This window comes from Spermophilus citellus, assembly GCF_964194105.1.
Source record: "Spermophilus citellus genome assembly, chromosome: 8".
NCBI lineage: Eukaryota > Metazoa > Chordata > Mammalia > Rodentia > Sciuridae > Spermophilus > Spermophilus citellus.
The window spans coordinates 60,108,919-60,126,988 of record NC_138189.1 but is presented as its reverse complement, the minus strand read 5'-3'; the positions used below and the strand labels follow the sequence as shown (position 1 = coordinate 60,126,988).

At 41.8% G+C, this 18,070-nt stretch overlaps 1 protein-coding gene across 1 annotated transcript in view; it reads left to right on the top strand.

The window, feature by feature from the left end:
- PPEF2 (protein phosphatase with EF-hand domain 2) overlaps positions 1 to 18,070 on the top strand; it is a gene marked incomplete at both ends in the record, with an annotated part of 39,873 nt that overhangs the window by 9,822 nt on the left and 11,981 nt on the right. The window contains 9 exons of the mRNA XM_081304360.1: positions 5,112 to 5,239; positions 5,740 to 5,797; positions 6,682 to 6,857; positions 8,309 to 8,423; positions 9,458 to 9,504; positions 10,270 to 10,436; positions 10,915 to 10,951; positions 11,042 to 11,191; positions 16,589 to 16,975. Coding sequence (XP_081160486.1) covers positions 5,112 to 5,239; positions 5,740 to 5,797; positions 6,682 to 6,857; positions 8,309 to 8,423; positions 9,458 to 9,504; positions 10,270 to 10,436; positions 10,915 to 10,951; positions 11,042 to 11,191; positions 16,589 to 16,975 — 1,265 coding nt within the window. The remainder of the gene's footprint in view (positions 1 to 5,111; positions 5,240 to 5,739; positions 5,798 to 6,681; positions 6,858 to 8,308; positions 8,424 to 9,457; positions 9,505 to 10,269; positions 10,437 to 10,914; positions 10,952 to 11,041; positions 11,192 to 16,588; positions 16,976 to 18,070) is intronic.

The window sequence follows — 18,070 nt, the reverse complement described above, 5'->3', positions numbered from 1 at the left end:
TTCTGTTGCAGTTTTTGTTTTTATTCCTGTTCCTTGTGTGTTCAGCAGCTCTCTGAGTTCGTTGGCCAGACGAACTTTGGCTGCTGAGTTACCCATGGTAGCTACCTGTTCTTAGTTTAGATTTCAACTTTTCCCCTTCTCTTATGGAAGGCTTCTTTTTCCCCTTCTCTTTACGAAGGCTTCCCCTTCTCTTTACGAAGGCTTTGGAAGGACCCCTTCAGGCTTCCAATCCTCCCTCTTCGTGGAGGGAGCCCTGTCCGCTTACCTCCGCTTTCCGATCTCGGTGGAACCTCCAAATGCCGCGTCCGGAAAATGGACCGAGTCGGCGGGAGACGTCAGGGTTAACAAATTCACAGGACACCAAGGTTCTTCATCCAGGGAGAGTCTCTTTATTATCTCAGCTCATACTTATATATTTCTTTTAGACAGAATGGAAAGTTACTGGTAGGCAGAAGCAAGGACGGAGGGGGGCAGGTGGTCCTTGTCGACTCATACTAAGCCTTCAACCAGGAACCTTATCAGACCCAAGCAGGTCAGGACGTTCCCACATGACTGTTATAGGCTGAATATGAAAACAGACACCACAAATCTTTCAAGGCCTTGGGAGCTGGCCTCTTTGACGTGCACAACAAGAAACCAGGGCCGGCACCAAGCCCCGGGGGCCAGGGGGGATCCGAGCCAGCAGATTTCTTTCAATATAATGGGATTGTGGGGTCAAAGAGTAAATCCCTGTGTAATTTTGTCAGATATTGCTAAATTCTTCTCCAGTTGCATTCCCACCAGTGATGTTGTGTTGGTTTACTAGAGCTGCTAGAACAGTACCACAGACTGGGTATCTTAAGCAATAGAAATGTATTTGTTCACAGTTCTGGAGGCTGGAAGTCCAAGGTCAAGGTCTTGATTTCCCCTGGACCCTCTCCCCTTGACATGTTGATGAAGGCCTTTTTGCTGTGTTCTTACACAGCTTTCCTTTGTACACAAAACTCCCTGGTATCTCTGTATGTCCATATTTCCTCTTCTTATAAGGGCACCAATCACATTTGATCAGGGCCCATCATATACTTTATTCTAACTTAATCACCTCTTTAAGGCCCTCTCTCCAAATAGTGTCACATTCTCCAGTACTGGGGCACCTCAATTTCAACAAATGAATTTGGGGGGCATACAATTTAGCCTGTGGAAAATATCTGTTACCACCCAGCCTCACTAACAGAGCACAGCGCCAAATTTTATATTTATAACCATCTAATAGGTGAAAATATGTCTGTCAGCAGTTTTAACTTCTCTCTCTTATTATGAGTGAGGTCGAATATCTGCATAGGTTTAAACCTTGTGCTTCTTTTTCCACAGGACTGTCTCTTTACATCTCTTGTTTACCCTACCCCCCAATTAATTGGATTTTTTCTTCTTTCTTTTTTGAATTTCCTAATATAGTGGGGATATCAATTATCTGTAATATAAAATGCAAACGTTTTTTCCCAGTTTGTCTGCAAACACTTTTTCCCAACACTTTGTCTTTTTTGTGGACACATTTTTGAGTTAGCTTCGGCTCAGGTTTGCTTACCTAGTGACAAGAAGGCAACCCACACATGGCACAGGCTGAGACTTCCTCTCTCACAGGGTACTTTGGGTTTATGTCAGCTCATTCCCTGCTGTGAGTGAGTTTGGGAGGCAAAGATTTACCTGTTTCCATCAGGAACAGAAACTTCCCCAGCTCTTGCCTTTTTGCAGACTTCAGTTATAGAGCCTCGCAGTCCACAGAGACCTGGGACTCTTCCCATCCCCATAAGCGTATTAACCCCGCTACTGGGACTCTCTGGTTCATATTCCCCTGGGAGCTGACTGATGTCAGTGCCTCCAGGTGCTTTTGGTTATAGATTCTTTCCTCATTTCTGGCACCTGGAGATTTCCCTTTAATTGTTTTTATTTCATTTTATTTTCTCAAACTATTTTTTTAGTTGTCAATGAAACTTTATTTTATTTATTTATTCATTTATTTATTTATATGCAGTGCTGAGAATTGAACCCAGTGCCTCACATGTGCTAGGCAAGTACTCTACAGCAGAGCCACAACCCCAGCCCCCCTTTAATTGTTTTGACTTCAGCTCTCTGTTAATTTTTTTCCTAATCACTTTATGAAGCATTTCTCACTTTTGTATTGTTTTTCTGGTGCCAGGGACGAAGCCTAGTGCCTCATGAATGGTAGACAAGCACATTGATCCAGAATTCCCGCAATATGCAGTGTTTTTGTTGTTGTTGTTGTTGTTTTGTTTTGTTTTTAATGCATTGTGGGTATGGGGAATGCCACAATCTGTTTAAACATTCCATTTCTAACTGGCACATAAAAACTCTGTCTATTATTCATGATGTTGACGTCAGTTAACCCACGGGGTTTGCTTTTTAATCCAGCTTTATCCACAAATAGTCCATTCATCACTAGCAGTACCTGGGATTAGTTTTATATGTAGTTCAAGTAAGAGGTGTCCGAATACTTGGCATTGTGCTATTGAAAACAGATGATGGGGTAAAGGATCCTAAACTATCCCACAATTAAAGGTTACCTAGACCCCAGGTAGAGAGCTGGGAGAAAGAGGAAAAGTAGCCACAGCAGAGTTGAGGATGTCTAATTATTGGCAGCACCTGCTTTAGAATGCTGGGGGCAAGGTATTAGCAAACAACGTCCCTGTCCATGATCTTCCTCAGTGGATCTTAACCTTGGTGCAAATAAGAATGATATGTGGAGCTTGTTGATTCCTTCCGGGGTTATACTTTTAGAAATTCTGATGCTGCAGGTCTAGAGCAAGTGCAGAAATCTCCGGATTTACCAACAGCTCCTACAGAATCTATAGTGCCTATTCTGCACATTTCATCAATGATTCTGGAAATAGTTTTACAAAATTTGATTGGTAAAGCTTCGTCCTCATCATTTATTATTTAGCAAGTAGCTTTGAGAAATATTTTTAATTTCACAGGAAATCAAAATTAACTCTGCTTAAATTCTTTCCAGTTTCTCTTTTCTCACTTCACCATCATCTTTCCTCTTAAGGAAATCAGCAAGAAATTGATCAACTCTCTAATGCAAGCTAAATAGATTAAGTCAATCTGTCTATTATTTGACCTCAGTTAAACTGCAGGGTATGCTTTTTAATCCAGCTTTGTCTACAAATAGTCCATTCATCACTAACAGCATGTCCACAGGAGCTTAAGAAGAATCCAGTTACTTACGTTGGACAGCTGTCCCCTCCTCTGGCAACAATACTTGACCACGGTGACCCAAATGTCCACCGAGAACAATTTAAAGGGGGAAAAGTTTATTTTGGTTCATGGTATCAGAGGTCTCAGTCCACAGACAGCCAAAACTATTGCTCTGGCCCAAGATGAGGCAGCACATCATGGGAGAAGGGCGTTGCAGGGGGAAGCTTCTCCATTCATGGCAGAAGAGAGAGAGAGAAAGAGAGAGAGAGAGAGAGAGAGAGAGAGAGAGAGAGAGAGAGAGAGAGAGAGAGGTGTATGCAGGGGGAAGGGACTACACAGAAGATGTACCCTTGCAGGGCATGTCCTTGGTAACACACCTCCTCCAGCTATGTCCCACCTACCTACAGTTTTCATCCTGTCAGTCCATTCAAACTAGAATGGACTGATGTCACAGCTTTCATAATCTAATCATTTTACCTTTTAATATCTCTGTATTTTTAAAAAATATTTTATTAGATATTAATGGACCTTTATTTTATTCATTTATTGATATGTGGTGCTGAGGATTGAACCCAGTGCCTCACACGTGCTAGGCAAGTGCTCTACCACTTGAGCCCCAGCCCCAGCCTCAATATCCCTGTATTAATGGGAACTTTGGGGGAACAACTCATATTCAAACCATAAGAGGTCCTAAACCTCAGATGAGGCTAACACATCCTAATTTGCCCTACAAGGTCAACTGACACAGGTCCTGGCAAAAAGGAGAAGCCCAAAGATGCAGTCATGGATATTTTATGATGGGTGTGCCTCAGACTCACAGAGATATCACCAAACAGGACTGGGAAATACTCTTCACCCCTGGCACTGTGAAATATTAATTTGGGGGTTTAATGTTTGTTTTCCCCATCTTCATCTAGTCCAACCCCTTTTCTAGATGAACACATGGAGGCACAAAATGAGCTGTCTGTGGCCACATAGCTTGGCAGGGCTGTTCCAGGCACAGGACCCAGATCTCCTGAGATTCGATCTATTGTGATAATATCAAATGTCCTTCCCCTCTCTCACTCTCCACATTATCCCAGTCTTCCAGGGTACTGAATTCTTAAAAATCTCTCCAGAATCCTCAGAGTACAATCTTTCTGTCCCTCCCCCGCCTTATCAATGATTTTACTTTCTACTATTTCTTTTATCCATAGTCAATCACAATCTGAAAATATTAAATGAAAATTTTCAGAAATAAACAATCCATAAGTTTTAAATTGCATGCTGTTCTGAATAGTGTAATAGTGTCCACCTCCATCCCACCCAGGACTTGAATCATCTCTTTGTCCAGTGTATCCATGCTGTATACTCTACCTGCCCATTAGTCACTTAGTAGTCATCTCAGTTATCAGATTAACCGTTGCAGTATCCATAGTGCTTGTTTTCAAGTAAATCTTTTTTTTTAACTTAATAATGGCTTCAAAGCATTAGAGTAGGAATGCTGGCAATTCAGATATATCAAGAGAAGCTGTAAAGTGTTTCCTTCAAGTAAAAGGTGGAAGTTTTTGACTAAGGAAAAAATGAAATATATAGGTTTCAGTACTATCCACTGTTTCAGGCATCCACTGAGGGTTGGGAATGCATCCCTTCAGACAGTGGTGAGTTGGGATAGGGGAAGGGGTTAGTATAACCTATAAATATTTTCATCAATAAATGGTATGAATGGAGGTGAGTTTGGGATGGGTTGAAAGAAAATGTCTATGACCAGAAACAAAGCAAATACCTTCCTGCAGGCATCAGTGGGCAGTGCTGTCCCCTCCATTTTGTCCCCACATGTGTAGTGGGAGAGGGTCTGGGTGCTGCCCTTGCCCTATTCCCCATCCCCCGCCTGGGGAGTCCCAGCTCACAGGCTTGTATCTCCATCTGTGTCACAGCCTTCAAGGCAGCCATCCTGATCCAGAGATGGTACCGGCGCTACGTGGCCCGCCTGGAGATGAGACGGCAGTGCACCTGGAGCATCTTCCAGTCCATAGAGTATGCTGGGCAGCAAGACCAGGTCAAGGTGCGGAGGGAAGAGCCGGGGTTGCCTCTAGCTCTGCTTTCTAGCCCTTGGGCAGCAAAACAGGTGCTCAAAAGGTGCAACCAGTCTGGACCCGCCCAGGTTCTCTCTTCCCTCATTTTTTAAGTTTGATTTTTTATTTGTTCTATTTCGATATACGTGACAGTGGAGTGTTTTTGGCATATTACACATACAGGGAGTAAAACTTATTCTAATTAGGATCCCATTCTTGAGATTGTACATGGTGTGGCGTTTCACTGGTCGTGTATTCATGGATGACCATGGCAAAGTTATGTCCCATTCACTCTACTGTCTTTCCTAGTCCCACCCTCCACCCTTCCCTTCATTCCTTTTTGTCTAATCCAATGAACTTCTATTCTTCCCTCCCTCCACCCCTTATTGAGAGAACATTTGGCCTTTGTTTTGGGGGACCAGCTTATTTCACTTAGCATGTTAGTCTCCGTTTCCAGACATTCACTAAGGCTCATTGGGTTCTTTTACAGCTCCATGATTTCTTCAGTTACCTTATGGATCACTTCACCCCAGACAGCCACCATGAAAGTGAGTATGAACTGCCGTGGGGCATGTCCTCCTGTCTGAAGGTCATAGATATCAGAGTGGGGTGGAGGATGCACAGGGATTGAGACCACGAATCTGGTGACAGCCAGTGAATGAGTGAAGGGCTGACAACAGATTGGAATTTTATTTCTGGTTCTCCCCCAAACATACCTAGGAACATGCCTAGTTGGGTTGTAAGGAGTTTGTTAAAGTGCAGGAAACACTAGGGGTGGATGTGGGGGGGAAGCTCATGAAAGGGGAGGCAGCCTATCAAGGGTGAGTCACTCAACCAGCTACTGGGAGGGGAGGGGTGGGAAATAGCACAGAGCACAAGCCTCAGAATGGTCCCACCTGCAGACAGAGGGAACTAGAGTCTGTAGATGTCAGCTCTTGAGTCACTGAATGGGGGCAGGGGTGGGAGGTTGAGTTGCACAGTCTATATGGCTTGCCACATGAGGCCCTCAGTAAATCCAGGCTAGAGAGACGGAGGCAGGCAGCTGGAGGTAGCTTCAGGCACGGAGCCGGCTAGGCCTCTGCCACATTCAGAGTGCACCATGAAGGCCTACCAACTCCTCCCACCCTGCCTGTGCCCTTTCCACCTGCTTATACACCCAAGCCTCACAAGTCTGCACTTTCTCAGTTTGACAAAGGTTGATCTTTTAAAATAAAAATAGAGTCCATTACCAGTTAATGTCTTTATTAACATGAAAACAAAACCTTCCCTCCCACCCATACCAGGCGACCTCGGTTCCCTTTCCTTTTCCTTTATGGGAGCTGATGCCAGTCTGGCCAGGTCCCGCTCCAGCTCCATCCAGAGTGGACTAGGTTCTGTGGTGCCGTGGACTGCATGTCCCATCATAAGTCAGCCCCCTTTTCTGTCTGACTAGAGGAGTTCCTGGACCGCATGTTCACTGAGGAGAGATTCCCCCAGGAGGCCGAGATGGAGAAATACAGTGACTACGAATCCATTGAGGTGCCGGACAGTTACACAGGACCACATCTCTCCTTCCCGCTCCTCCCTGACCACGCCACTGCCCTGGTGGAAGCTTTCAGACTGAAACAAGTAAGCTCACCTGGGGTGACTGGGTCCCCACCCACTCCATGCCATCTGCAAAGGGAGACCAACGCAGCACAGAAAGAATGGCCCTGGCCTTAGGGTGTTCATACCATGCGCTGCCTGGAGAGACCACATGTTCCCTTTGCTAAGCCAGGACCCTGGCCCTTCAGCCGGTTTTCCTGATTCAGAGCGCCTCCTGATCATGTAAGCATCCTGCAGATGATTGTGGAGCACCGCTGTGGGCCCACACTATTCTGGGCACTGCGGATATAGCAGTGAACAAGACAAGATACATACCCCTGCCCTCAGGGAAGAGGCAGATAATAAATAACAAATAACAGTAAAAAGTCAATTCTGTGACATGTTAGAAGGCAACAAAAGCGATGGGAAAGATAAATGTCAGTTGCGAGGGGGAGGGTCAGCAATTTCTTAGAGTGGCCTGGGAAGGTGACTTTTGAGCAAAGGTACAGGGTGGTGCCCTGTGAATATCTGGAGAACGTGTGTTTTAGGCAGAGGGGACAAATGGAAAAGGGCCTGAGGCTAGAACTTGTCTGGACTGTTCAGGTGCTTCTTGGTAGAGCTAGGGGAAGAGGAGATGAGTTGGGGAGGAGTAGAGTTTTTATTTTTCAGAGCGAGTTGAAGAGACATTGAGCACAGTATGTGGCTTCCTTTCAAATTTTATATATTTTGGTATCAGGAATTGAAATCAGGGGCACTTTACCACTGAGATACACCCCAGCCCTTTTTATTAATTTTGATACAGGGTCTAAATTTCGGAGGGTCTTGCTAAGTTGCTGAGTTGTTCAAGGCTGACCTTGAATTTAAGATCCTCCTGTTTCGGCCTTCTGAGTCGTTGGGATGACAGCCATGTGCCCTCACACCTGGTGTGACTTGCTTTTTAAAATGGTACTTTGGGCTGCTGTGTAAGGAGAGTGTGCACAGGGAAGGGCTGATGTCAGCAGTTCTCATAATGCAGTGATCCAGGCAAAAGATGTTAATGGCTTGAAACTCTGTGGTAGAGGCAGAGGTGAGAAGTGGTCAGATTCTGGCTCTAGGCCAGATGCCAGTCTTTCCCCTCTTTCACACGAAGATAACTCACTGCAAGAGCAGTTGAGCTGTTTCTTGGCAGTGTCAGGGTCACTAGATGCCATTAACATACATGTACTTCTTAATAGTCTATGGAAATAATCATGAGCTGCTCCCCAGCTAAAGGAGAGGAAGGGTTTTATGGAGTAACTAGAAAGAGCAAATGAGCTCAATATCTGAGGAGGGGAAAATGAGATGATGAGAAGCAGAAACAAGGGCAGAAGATGGGTGAGAGAGGAAGGCTCTGTGTAGAGTCCTAGGAGCAGTTCACTGGGGTCACTTTTGGTGTCTTTAGTGATTGGGGTCGTTAAATAGCAAAGTTGAGGGCCACCTGTGTTGTTTTGTTCCCTCCCTCCTCTTCCTCCTAGTAGCAGCTCCATGCTAGATACGTCTTGAATCTTTTGTATGAGGCCAGGAAACACCTGGCGCAGCTGCCCAACATCAACCGGCTCTCCACCTGTTACAGCGAGGAGATCACAGTGTGTGGTAAGAACCTGCCTGAAGGGCTCCCTTTGTTAGACACAAACTAGAAAGCTCTCCCTTGGAGAAGGGCAGGAGCAGGGTTTGTCCCAAGGGAGGTGCAGTGGCAAGTGGGCAGGTCAAGTTTCATGCCCTTAAACTGACCATTTACAAATTTCCCCATATTTACTTAAGGGAGCCATGGTTCAGAGAGGGGGAACGTTGGAGCCCAGGGCTCAGCCTCTGCTTTAGTTTCCAAAGCAATTCATATTGACTGCAAACTCTCATTCCCCACTGAGAACAAAACCCCTGCAAACCACGAGACCCTCCTTGTGAGAAGAGAATTTATTCATTGGGACATGAGCAAGCCCCCCAATGCCTAAGGAATTATTCCTTCCATCCATATTCATTCCTCTTCCAGAGAGAAGTCTTGTTAATGAGAAGTGCTTCCATTTCCTTGTATTTTCTCATCATGTTAAGCATCCATATAGACTGATGCCCACGCCATAGCCCAGGGAGGCTGTGTCCACGCCAGGGACCATGAATTAGTACTTCAAGGGCCACATGCAGCCTGTATATATGTCCTGTTTGCCCTACAATGTTTTGAAAGCTTTTAAAATCAGTGTTCCCAACATTTGAAAATTAGAGGATTTCATAGTAAAGTCTAGATTTTACAACTTCTCTTAAAGAATCTCCTCCTAACACTGGTCCATAAGTGAGTGGCAGCTTCCAGCTTTAACGGTGGCACAACTCTCCAGTTCTCACCTGGGTTGCGACCCTGCATTATTCTGTCCCATCTTTTCTTCAGTAAAAAATGTAGGCCATTTACTCTTTATTATAAAATACTACTTATGACAAACTTGTGCTTTCTTCTTTCAGTATTAACCATCTCTGCAACAAGGGGAAATGAATATTTATTTCACATATGGAAAAAATTAGTAACTCTTGATTTCTTAACTTTGTCAGATTTTTCTAGAAACATATATTTTCCCTTTTATAGTAAAAATTAGAAACAATAGTAACAGTCAATCAGCACTGATATTCTTTTTTTTTTTTTTTAGGAGATTTACATGGCCAGTTAGATGACTTAATATTTATATTTTATAAGGTATGAATGTTCCAAATAAGTTTCTTACTTGCTTTGAGACTTAATTTAGAACTTGAAATACAGTGTCTACTAAACAAATGCTTAAATATTGCTTGGATTCTTAAAATATTATTTTTAATAATATTTGCTTCTAGGTAGAAAATATATAATATAGAAGTCATCATCACATTATATTCTGGAAATGTTTTTTGTGAACTGTGTTAGCTTAATAAGTAGAAGAAAGCATTATTCAGCAATTGATTTTTTTCCAGATAAAGAAAATTGATTATTATTAAAGCAACCAATAGGTGTAAGCTATTTTATATCTATTTTAGCTATAAAATGTAAAACACGTAACAAAGTATATGAATATAATGGTGTTTTAACAGTGTACTGTTGCTTTATACATATACTTATTTCCCAAAGCATTTTCCTAGATATTATCTTGTTTAATCCTGAGGAATCTGTGCAGCTGTTATTATAATGTTGCCAGAACTTAGGCTGGCCTTCAGATCACATTTCCAGTGCCCTTTACTGCATACCACATGGACAGTCTGGCTTTCTATAACGTGTCATTCTGATAATCATCTCATAAGCTCATCTTTGCTGGAAAGGAAATATAACAGTAGAAAATATTTCCATCTTTTACTGATGTTTTACATTTGGAGGAGATGTGGAAAGCAAAGGATTGGTTATAGACCTGATGGTCAGATGGCCATTGGCTTTAACCTGATTTTCTATTCTCTTTCCCCCACTGGCTCTTGAACTCATCTTTGTGTTGGGAAGAATGGCCTCCCATCACCAGAGCGAGCATACGTGTTCAATGGTGACTTCGTGGATCGAGGCAAGGATTCAATAGAGATCCTGATGGTTCTTTTTGCCTTCATGTTGGTTTACCCCAAAGAGTTCCATCTTAACCGAGGAAACCATGAGGACCATTTGATGAACTTACGGTACTAGCCAAAACATGCTTGGGTATTTGATACTCGCTTGTTGCAATTGTAAAAAATTACCTTGCCAGAGCTTCTTATTTTAGATGCTTTTGAAAAGTGGTTTTCTAATTTCTGGAAGTAGAAGACACAATATATAATATTTTAAAATACTTTTTTAAAAATAATGTTATTCTACAATTCTAATAAGACTATTAATTTGTACCCATGTTCATATTATTTAGCATGTAAATTATAAGGATTCACCATAGAAAAAGTGGGAAATATGGATTATCAAAAGAAAGAAAATTAAAATATCTCACAGTTTCTTTATCCACATATAATGTTATAACTGAACATTTTGGTTATTATTTCTCAGTCTCTTTTCTAAATATTTCATATATGTGTGTGTGTGTATAATGTGCTTTTTATAAAACTGTGATCATGCCATTACTGTTGTCACTAAATTTATTTTAATACCTACTTTCCCTTCTGTATCTAGATATGGCTTCACCAAGGAAGTGATGCAAAAATATAAGGTGTGCCTGTCTTTATAAGCTAAAGTTTCTCTTCAATCAGATGAGTAAGTTATTTGAAACTTAACATCTTGATAATATCATTTTTTTCAGGTGCATGGGAAGAAAATATTAAGAACTCTTCAAGATGTGTTCTGTTGGCTTCCATTGGCCACTCTGATTGATGAGAAAGTCCTGATTCTTCACGGTGGAGTATCAGACAGGACTGACCTGGAGCTTTTGGCTAAACTAGACAGGCACAAGGTACTGATTCATGAAATAATACAAATATCACCTTAATGTGCAGTTTCTCTACCAACAAAAAATAAATGTCATTTTGCATGAGGACTCCTGGTGACTAAGAAGAGCATGAAGACTGAGAATCCATAGCTGGGATCAAGATGCGAGTATGCTGTAATCAACTGATAATGTCTACCATGGACACACTAGTGACAGGCGGTAGCTAGTGCTACGTATTTGCCTTTCCTGATCTAGATAGTTCTAATCACTACCCCTCCATCCATTTCCCAAATAGTTCATATCATCTTTAAACTCAACACATCTAGTACCTACCACATGCAGGGAAGGTGCCACTGGCAGATACATAGATGAAGATCAATTTCAATTAAACTAAAAATATCTGTTTTACATGCTTACCATGCATAAAGAAATTGTTAGGGGAGATATCAAGATGAACCAGAGATGGTGCCTTTCCTGAAGGAACTTACAATCACCAGTGTGTGTTGGAAGTGGGAGGGTGGGAGAGTAGGAGACAGATGTATTATAGCCTATTAACAACAAATGGCTGTTTTCCAATTCATTTTAGCAGTGAAAACCTGGAAAGTATAAGTTGTATTTTCTTTTAATAGTAGACTCTTATATTTGAATTATACCTTATGGTACCCATATTCCAACTGCCCATCCCACACAGGAAACTCTGCTACAACAGTCTTTTCTTTTTCTTTTTTAAATTTATTCTAATTAGTTATATATGACAGCAGAATGCATTTCAACTCATTGTACACAAATGGAGCAAAACTTCTCATTTCTCTGGCTGTACATGAGGCAGAGTCACACCATTCATGCAATCATACATGTACATAGGGTAATAATGTCCATCTCATTCCACCATTCTTCCCACCACCATACTCCTTCTCCTCCCCTTACTCCCCTCTGCCCAATCCAAATTTCTTCCCTAGTGCCCCCCACAGTATGGATCAGCATCAACATATCAGATAAAACATCTGGCCTTTGTTTTGGGGGGATTGGCTTATTTTTCTTAGCATGATATTGTTCAACTCTATCCATTTACATGCAAATGCCATAATTTCATTTTTCTTTAAGGCTGAATTATATTCCACTTTGTATACATACCACATTTTATTTATCCATTCATCTGTTGAAGGGCATCTGGGTTGGTTCCATAGTTTAGCTATGGTGACTTGAGCTGCTATAAATATTGATGTGACTGCGTCATTGTAGTGTGCAGATTTTAAGTCATTTGGGTATAAACTGAGGAGTGGGATAGCTGGATCAAATGGTGGTTCCACTCCAAGTTTTCTAAGGAATCTCCATACTGCTTTCCAGAGTGGTTGCACCAATTTGCAGTCCCACCAGCAATGTTTGAGTGTACCTTTCCCCCCACATCCTCACTAACTCTTAATATTGCTTGTATTCTTGATAATTGCCATTCTGACTGGAGTAGTTTTGATTTGCATTTCTCTAATTGCTAGAGATGTTGAACATTTTTTCATATATTTGTTGATTGCTTGTGTATCTTCTGTGAATTGTCTGTTCAGTTCCTTAGCTCATTTATTGATTGGGTTATTTGTTTCTTTTGGTGTTTTTTGAGTTCTTTATATATCCTGGAGATTAGTGCTCTATCTGAGGTGTGTATGGTAAAGATGTTCTCCCATTCTGTAGGCTTTCTGTCCATGTTATTGATTGTTTCATTGCTGAGGAGAAGCTTTTTAGTTTGAATCCATCCCATTTATTGATTCTTGATTTTATTTCATGTGTGTTAGGAGTCTTGTTAAGGAAGTCAGGTCCTAATCTGACATGATGAAGATTTGGACCTACTTTTTCTTCTATTAGGTGCAGGGTCTCTGGTTTAATTCCTAGGTCCTTGTTTCACTTGAGTTAAGTTTTGTGCATGGTGAGAGACACAGGTTTAATTTCATTTTGCTACATATGGATTTCCAGTTTTCCCAGCACCATTTGTTGAAGAGGCTATCTTTTCTGAGAGGCCTAAAACCAGTTCTTGTATTTCTTTTGTTAATTCCAATGTATGCTTCTGGCACCTTTGTCTAATATGAGAAAACTGTATTTATGTGGGTTAGTCTCTGTGTCTTCTATTCTGTACCATTGGTCTACATGTCTATTTTGGTGCTAATACCATGCTGTTTTTGTTACTATATCTCTGTATAGTATAGTTTAGTATAGTTATCCATTAGTATATCCATTTAGTATAGTTTAGGGTCTGGTTTTGTGGAGCCTCCTGCTTCACTCTTCTCACCAAGGATTGCTTTGTCTATTCTGAGCCTCTTATTTTTCCAAATGAATTTCATGATTGCCTTTACTTTGAAGAATGACATTGGGATTTTAACAGGACTTGCATTAAATATGTATAACACTTTTGGTAGTATGGCCATCTTGACAATATTAATTCTGCCTATCCAAGAACATGGGAAATCTTTTCATCTTCTAAGGTCTTTTTCAATTTCCTTCTTTCGTGTTCTCACTACAACATTCTTGATGACATTTTCCTGAGCATTCCAAGAAGAGGGAACTCATCACCACACAGGCCAGGCTACTTCAACTTTGGGCAGCTCTACAGGATATGAAAGTTTCTCTGCATGAGGCACACATGAAAGAGTCCACCAGATTTGAATCTTGCATTACCCAGTAAGTGCCTGATATGGCAATTTTGTTCTATGAAGTTGTTCAGAGACCCAGGATTATTATGTCTCATTTCCTATCTCTAGAGTGCATCACTCAAGAAAACTTGTTACCACATTCAAATCCTAAGCAATAGAAGAGGGGAAGGAAAGGAATAAGAATGCTCTTATCACAGTATAGAACTTGCACATCTCCCCATTCTTATCCTATTGGTCAGAATGTGAGTATGTGGCTACCCCTCACTAGAAGGGAGGCTAGAAATGCTGTCTTTATCATGGCTGCCAATCTCCCCAGCAAAAATTGAAAAACATATTTGACAGGAATGATAGTCTTAACCATGTCAGAGGTGTTGTTACCGCTGTTGGCCGATGTTGAAGAATAACACCAGAAAAGCACACGCCTAGGCAAGGTCAGAGTAGAGATTAGAAGTTTATTAAAGGACAGCAGAAAAGACTTCTCCTAGAGGAAGAAGGGGACCCAAGAGGTGGAATCCAGTTGGCGGGCAAATGTGTTCCCCTTTTTATAGTTTTGGTGATGGAATGTAGGTTGGAGGGCCCCGAGGGGTGGGACACAGGTGGGCCAAACCAGGAAGGACTTTTGGGATGGGCTTATCACTTCTCTGGGATGGGCTATCTCCAAATCTGTTGGGGGCTGTTTCCTGGGCTCCATTAACATTTCTTTGAGGTGGACTTTGGCCTAGGCCTTTTTGGACTTCATTAACATTCCATGAGTTGTCCTGTGTTTCCTGGAATCATTCTCAGCATGGTCTCCATTTTAGCTGACTACCTAATTTTAAAAAAAAATTTTAAATCTGGCTTCAGTGTTATCAAGATTAAATGAAAACATTTGTGGCTTACAAAAGTAAAAATGGTATTTACTTTTGACTGAAGTGACAAAAAACTTCACGAAAGACATGTTTATATCTCTCTCATGTAAACAAAGGCTGGAGGAGAGCAGTCCAGGGCTGGTATAGTGATGCTACGAAGTCACAGGATTTCAGACTTCTTCTATCTTGCTGATTCACCATGTTACATCATGATCAAAGATGGCCGCTTGAGTTCCAAGCATTATGATCACATTCTAGTCAGCAGAAATTGAAATTAAACAGAGTAAAAGAAAGGCATGCTTTTTCCTTTTATATGATTGTATAATTGAATATCCAATTATGAAACAAACCTTTTCATATTTAATTGACCAGAATTTAGTCATGTGTCTACATTTAGCTGAAAGGGAAATTTGCAAGTAAAGTCTTTATTTTAGGTTGTTATGTGCCCTCATAAGAATCAGAGATTCTATTACTAAGGAAGAAGGGTAGCTAGATCTTAACACTGATTTAAGTTAGGGTAGCAACATTCTAGGTTGGTTTGTCCCTTTGGCTCCCCAAATTCCAATGCCAGCTCTTCTTCCCACACACAGAAACAGGCTCATCCCCTTTCCAAGGGAGACTCTCAAGAATCATCCAGTAATTGCAACCAACTCAAAGGCCAAGGGTTCTGAACTTTGGTCTTACTTATCAGGGCTGGTTGTGGCTCCTCATGGTTTGGTAACTGAGTTCTATGTCCTATCCACCCAAACTCAGTTCAAAGAAGAAAAGGATAACTCTTTGGTAGAGGTGGAGGTGAGAAGGCCTGCAACTTCCTCCCAAAGTCTTGGATTTTACCAACCTTTTCTCTACCTCTGTGCAATCTCAACTCTTTTATAGTCTTGAAGAGAGCATGGAGCCTGAGAGGCCTAAAACCAGTTCTTGGTATTTCTTTTGTTAATTCTGCATGTTGCCCGGCACCTAATTATTATTATGTTTTTTTAGCTTCTACATTTTTATACCTTGGTGTTTCTTGAAAACTTTGAATTCAACCATTCTGTTGGGGTGTGTTGGCCCAAAGGCAGAGACATTAAGTCACAGTAGAACAGATCATGTCATGGAAGAATCATTTTAATTATGAAAACAGAAGTAGGAGGAACTTTGAGGAAGAATGCTAACAGCTGACTTTCTGTGGCTAATTAAAAAATAAACTAACTTCCTAATGTTTGGTTTGCAGAGTTCTGCAAAATGGGTGATATGGTAATTTGTGTGGTCTGGGGAACACTTGGGAAGGAACTACAGAGAAATATGGGCTCTGGAGTCAGAACTCTGTGGCTTCAGTCCTGGACAAGTCTTAGTATCTATGTGCCTTTGTGTTTTTTTTTTTATCTGTACTATAAATAATGATGCTATCTCATAAGGGTGATGAAGGAGAATCAATTAACTTGTGTGTGAACTGCCCAGAATTGTACCTATTTGGAAAGGGCTCAGTATATGAATTTGAAACATATGAAAGTTAGGAAATTCAGTAAGGATTTGACTTTCTAGAGATTTGCCCCTTTCCATCTTATCTGAAAATCATAGGTTCTTGGAGAGAAACAATGCCCTAGGTTAGTGTTTCTCAAATTATCCAGGTTTTAGAATTTCCCAATTAGTCACACATCAATACCTTTGTAAAATATAACACATATGAATCATTAAAAAAAATTAAATACAAATGAAAAATATGAGCCCACTGATCATGTGCTTGCATGTCATGGCAATATCAAATTGCTATACAAATTTTTAGGGCTTATTCTCAAAGGTTTTTCCTGTCTCGTTCTAGGCCAAGGGCCAACAGTGCATAGATTGACCAGTAATTTGTCTGTGGAGCCCAGCCTTTAGGACTGACTTGTGTGCAAAACTGCTTTTCAGAAAGGATCTACAGTTTCATTATCTGTGTCTTTTGGGGACCTGTTTAGATCGTTTCCACGCTGAGGTACAAGATAAGAAAGGAAAATGACAGACAGGCAGAGGAGAAGAGAAAAGCCCACCAGACAAGCTCTGCGCAGACGCCCACCCCGTGGTTTCTTCCCCAAAGCCGCTCTCCCCCTTCTCTACCCTTTCACCTGGGCTCAGAGAAGGCCCACAAAGCCAGCCTGTCCTCCAGCGTCCCCTGCAGCGCCCTGCTTGAGCACACAGAGCTGGCCTGGCTGGGGCGGCGCTCGGTGGACCAGGAGCTGGAGCGGTGCCAGCAGCGAGCCAGCTTCCTGGGGATCCGGGAGAAGGAGGAGCCCTTGCCCCAGACCTTGGAAGCCCACACCGTCCCTGGAGAGCTGCCAGAGCCCTCTCTGCAGGAGTGGAGGCAGGTGGGTTTCCTAGAATTGGACTGCCATTGGGTGGGACCCAGGATTTTAATAACAGCCCCAATCTCCTCCTTCGGTATAAATTGAAGGTTATACTTTTGTGGGGTTAGAAAATGCCAGAAGAGCATTAGTATTTGCTTAATGATTCCTATGTTTTAGAGTTTCATAAAGAACGGGAAGACATAGCAGGTGGGCTCTCTTGCCTGGTTTAGTGACTTAGCATCAGTGGGTAAGAAGGTAAGTTACAATTTATTGGATGGTATTAAATACTAGTTTGTACCTGTCAGCACGATGGCTGCTACAGCTCAAAGACAAAAGAGCTAGGCAGTAACTTCTGTCCTCTGTTATCAGGCAACTAAGACCTTTCCAAAAGCTCCAGAACTTTGTCACATGCCCTCCTCCCGGAACTTGAAGGGAGACTGGAAAAAGGGGTGTTTAGTGGGCTCAGTGTCATCCCAGACACAATCATTTTGTTATATTGGAAGAAGAAGGAGAATGGATATCCAGTGGACACTACTCAATTAGGCATAGTGCTTGCTAAAACCCATGAACAGGCATCAAGGTGGAGGGCACATTTCATGGGGGCAAGACTGTGGCAGCAAGGTCTCTTAAAAGACTCTTGTAGCTCAGTGGTAGAGTGCTTGCCTAGCATGTGCAAGGCCCTGCCTCGAACAGGAAGGAAGGTGATTCTGCAATCTGTATTTGGGGTAAAAATGGGAATTCATAACCCACTTGATTCTAATGTATTAAATATGATATGTCAAGAGCTTTGTAATATTGTGAACAACCAATAAAAAAAAGAAAAAAAAAAGAAAAGGAAGGAAGGAAGAAAGGAAGGGAGGGAGGGAGGGAGGAAGGAAGGAAGGAAGGAAATATTGTAGGAGATGATGGTGGTGATCTTGGGCAGTAGTGTTACTGTACTACATAAACTTGCTAGTATTTAATCATTATTTTACCTACAAAACCTACCATTTCATATGGTTCACCCAGTAAAGAAAAGAATTCAGAATTAAGATGTAAAATTAGCAGAACTGGCTGATTGATTGGAGGAAGGGTGGTGAGAAAGAGGAGGGGTTGCAGCTGACTATGAAGCTAGAA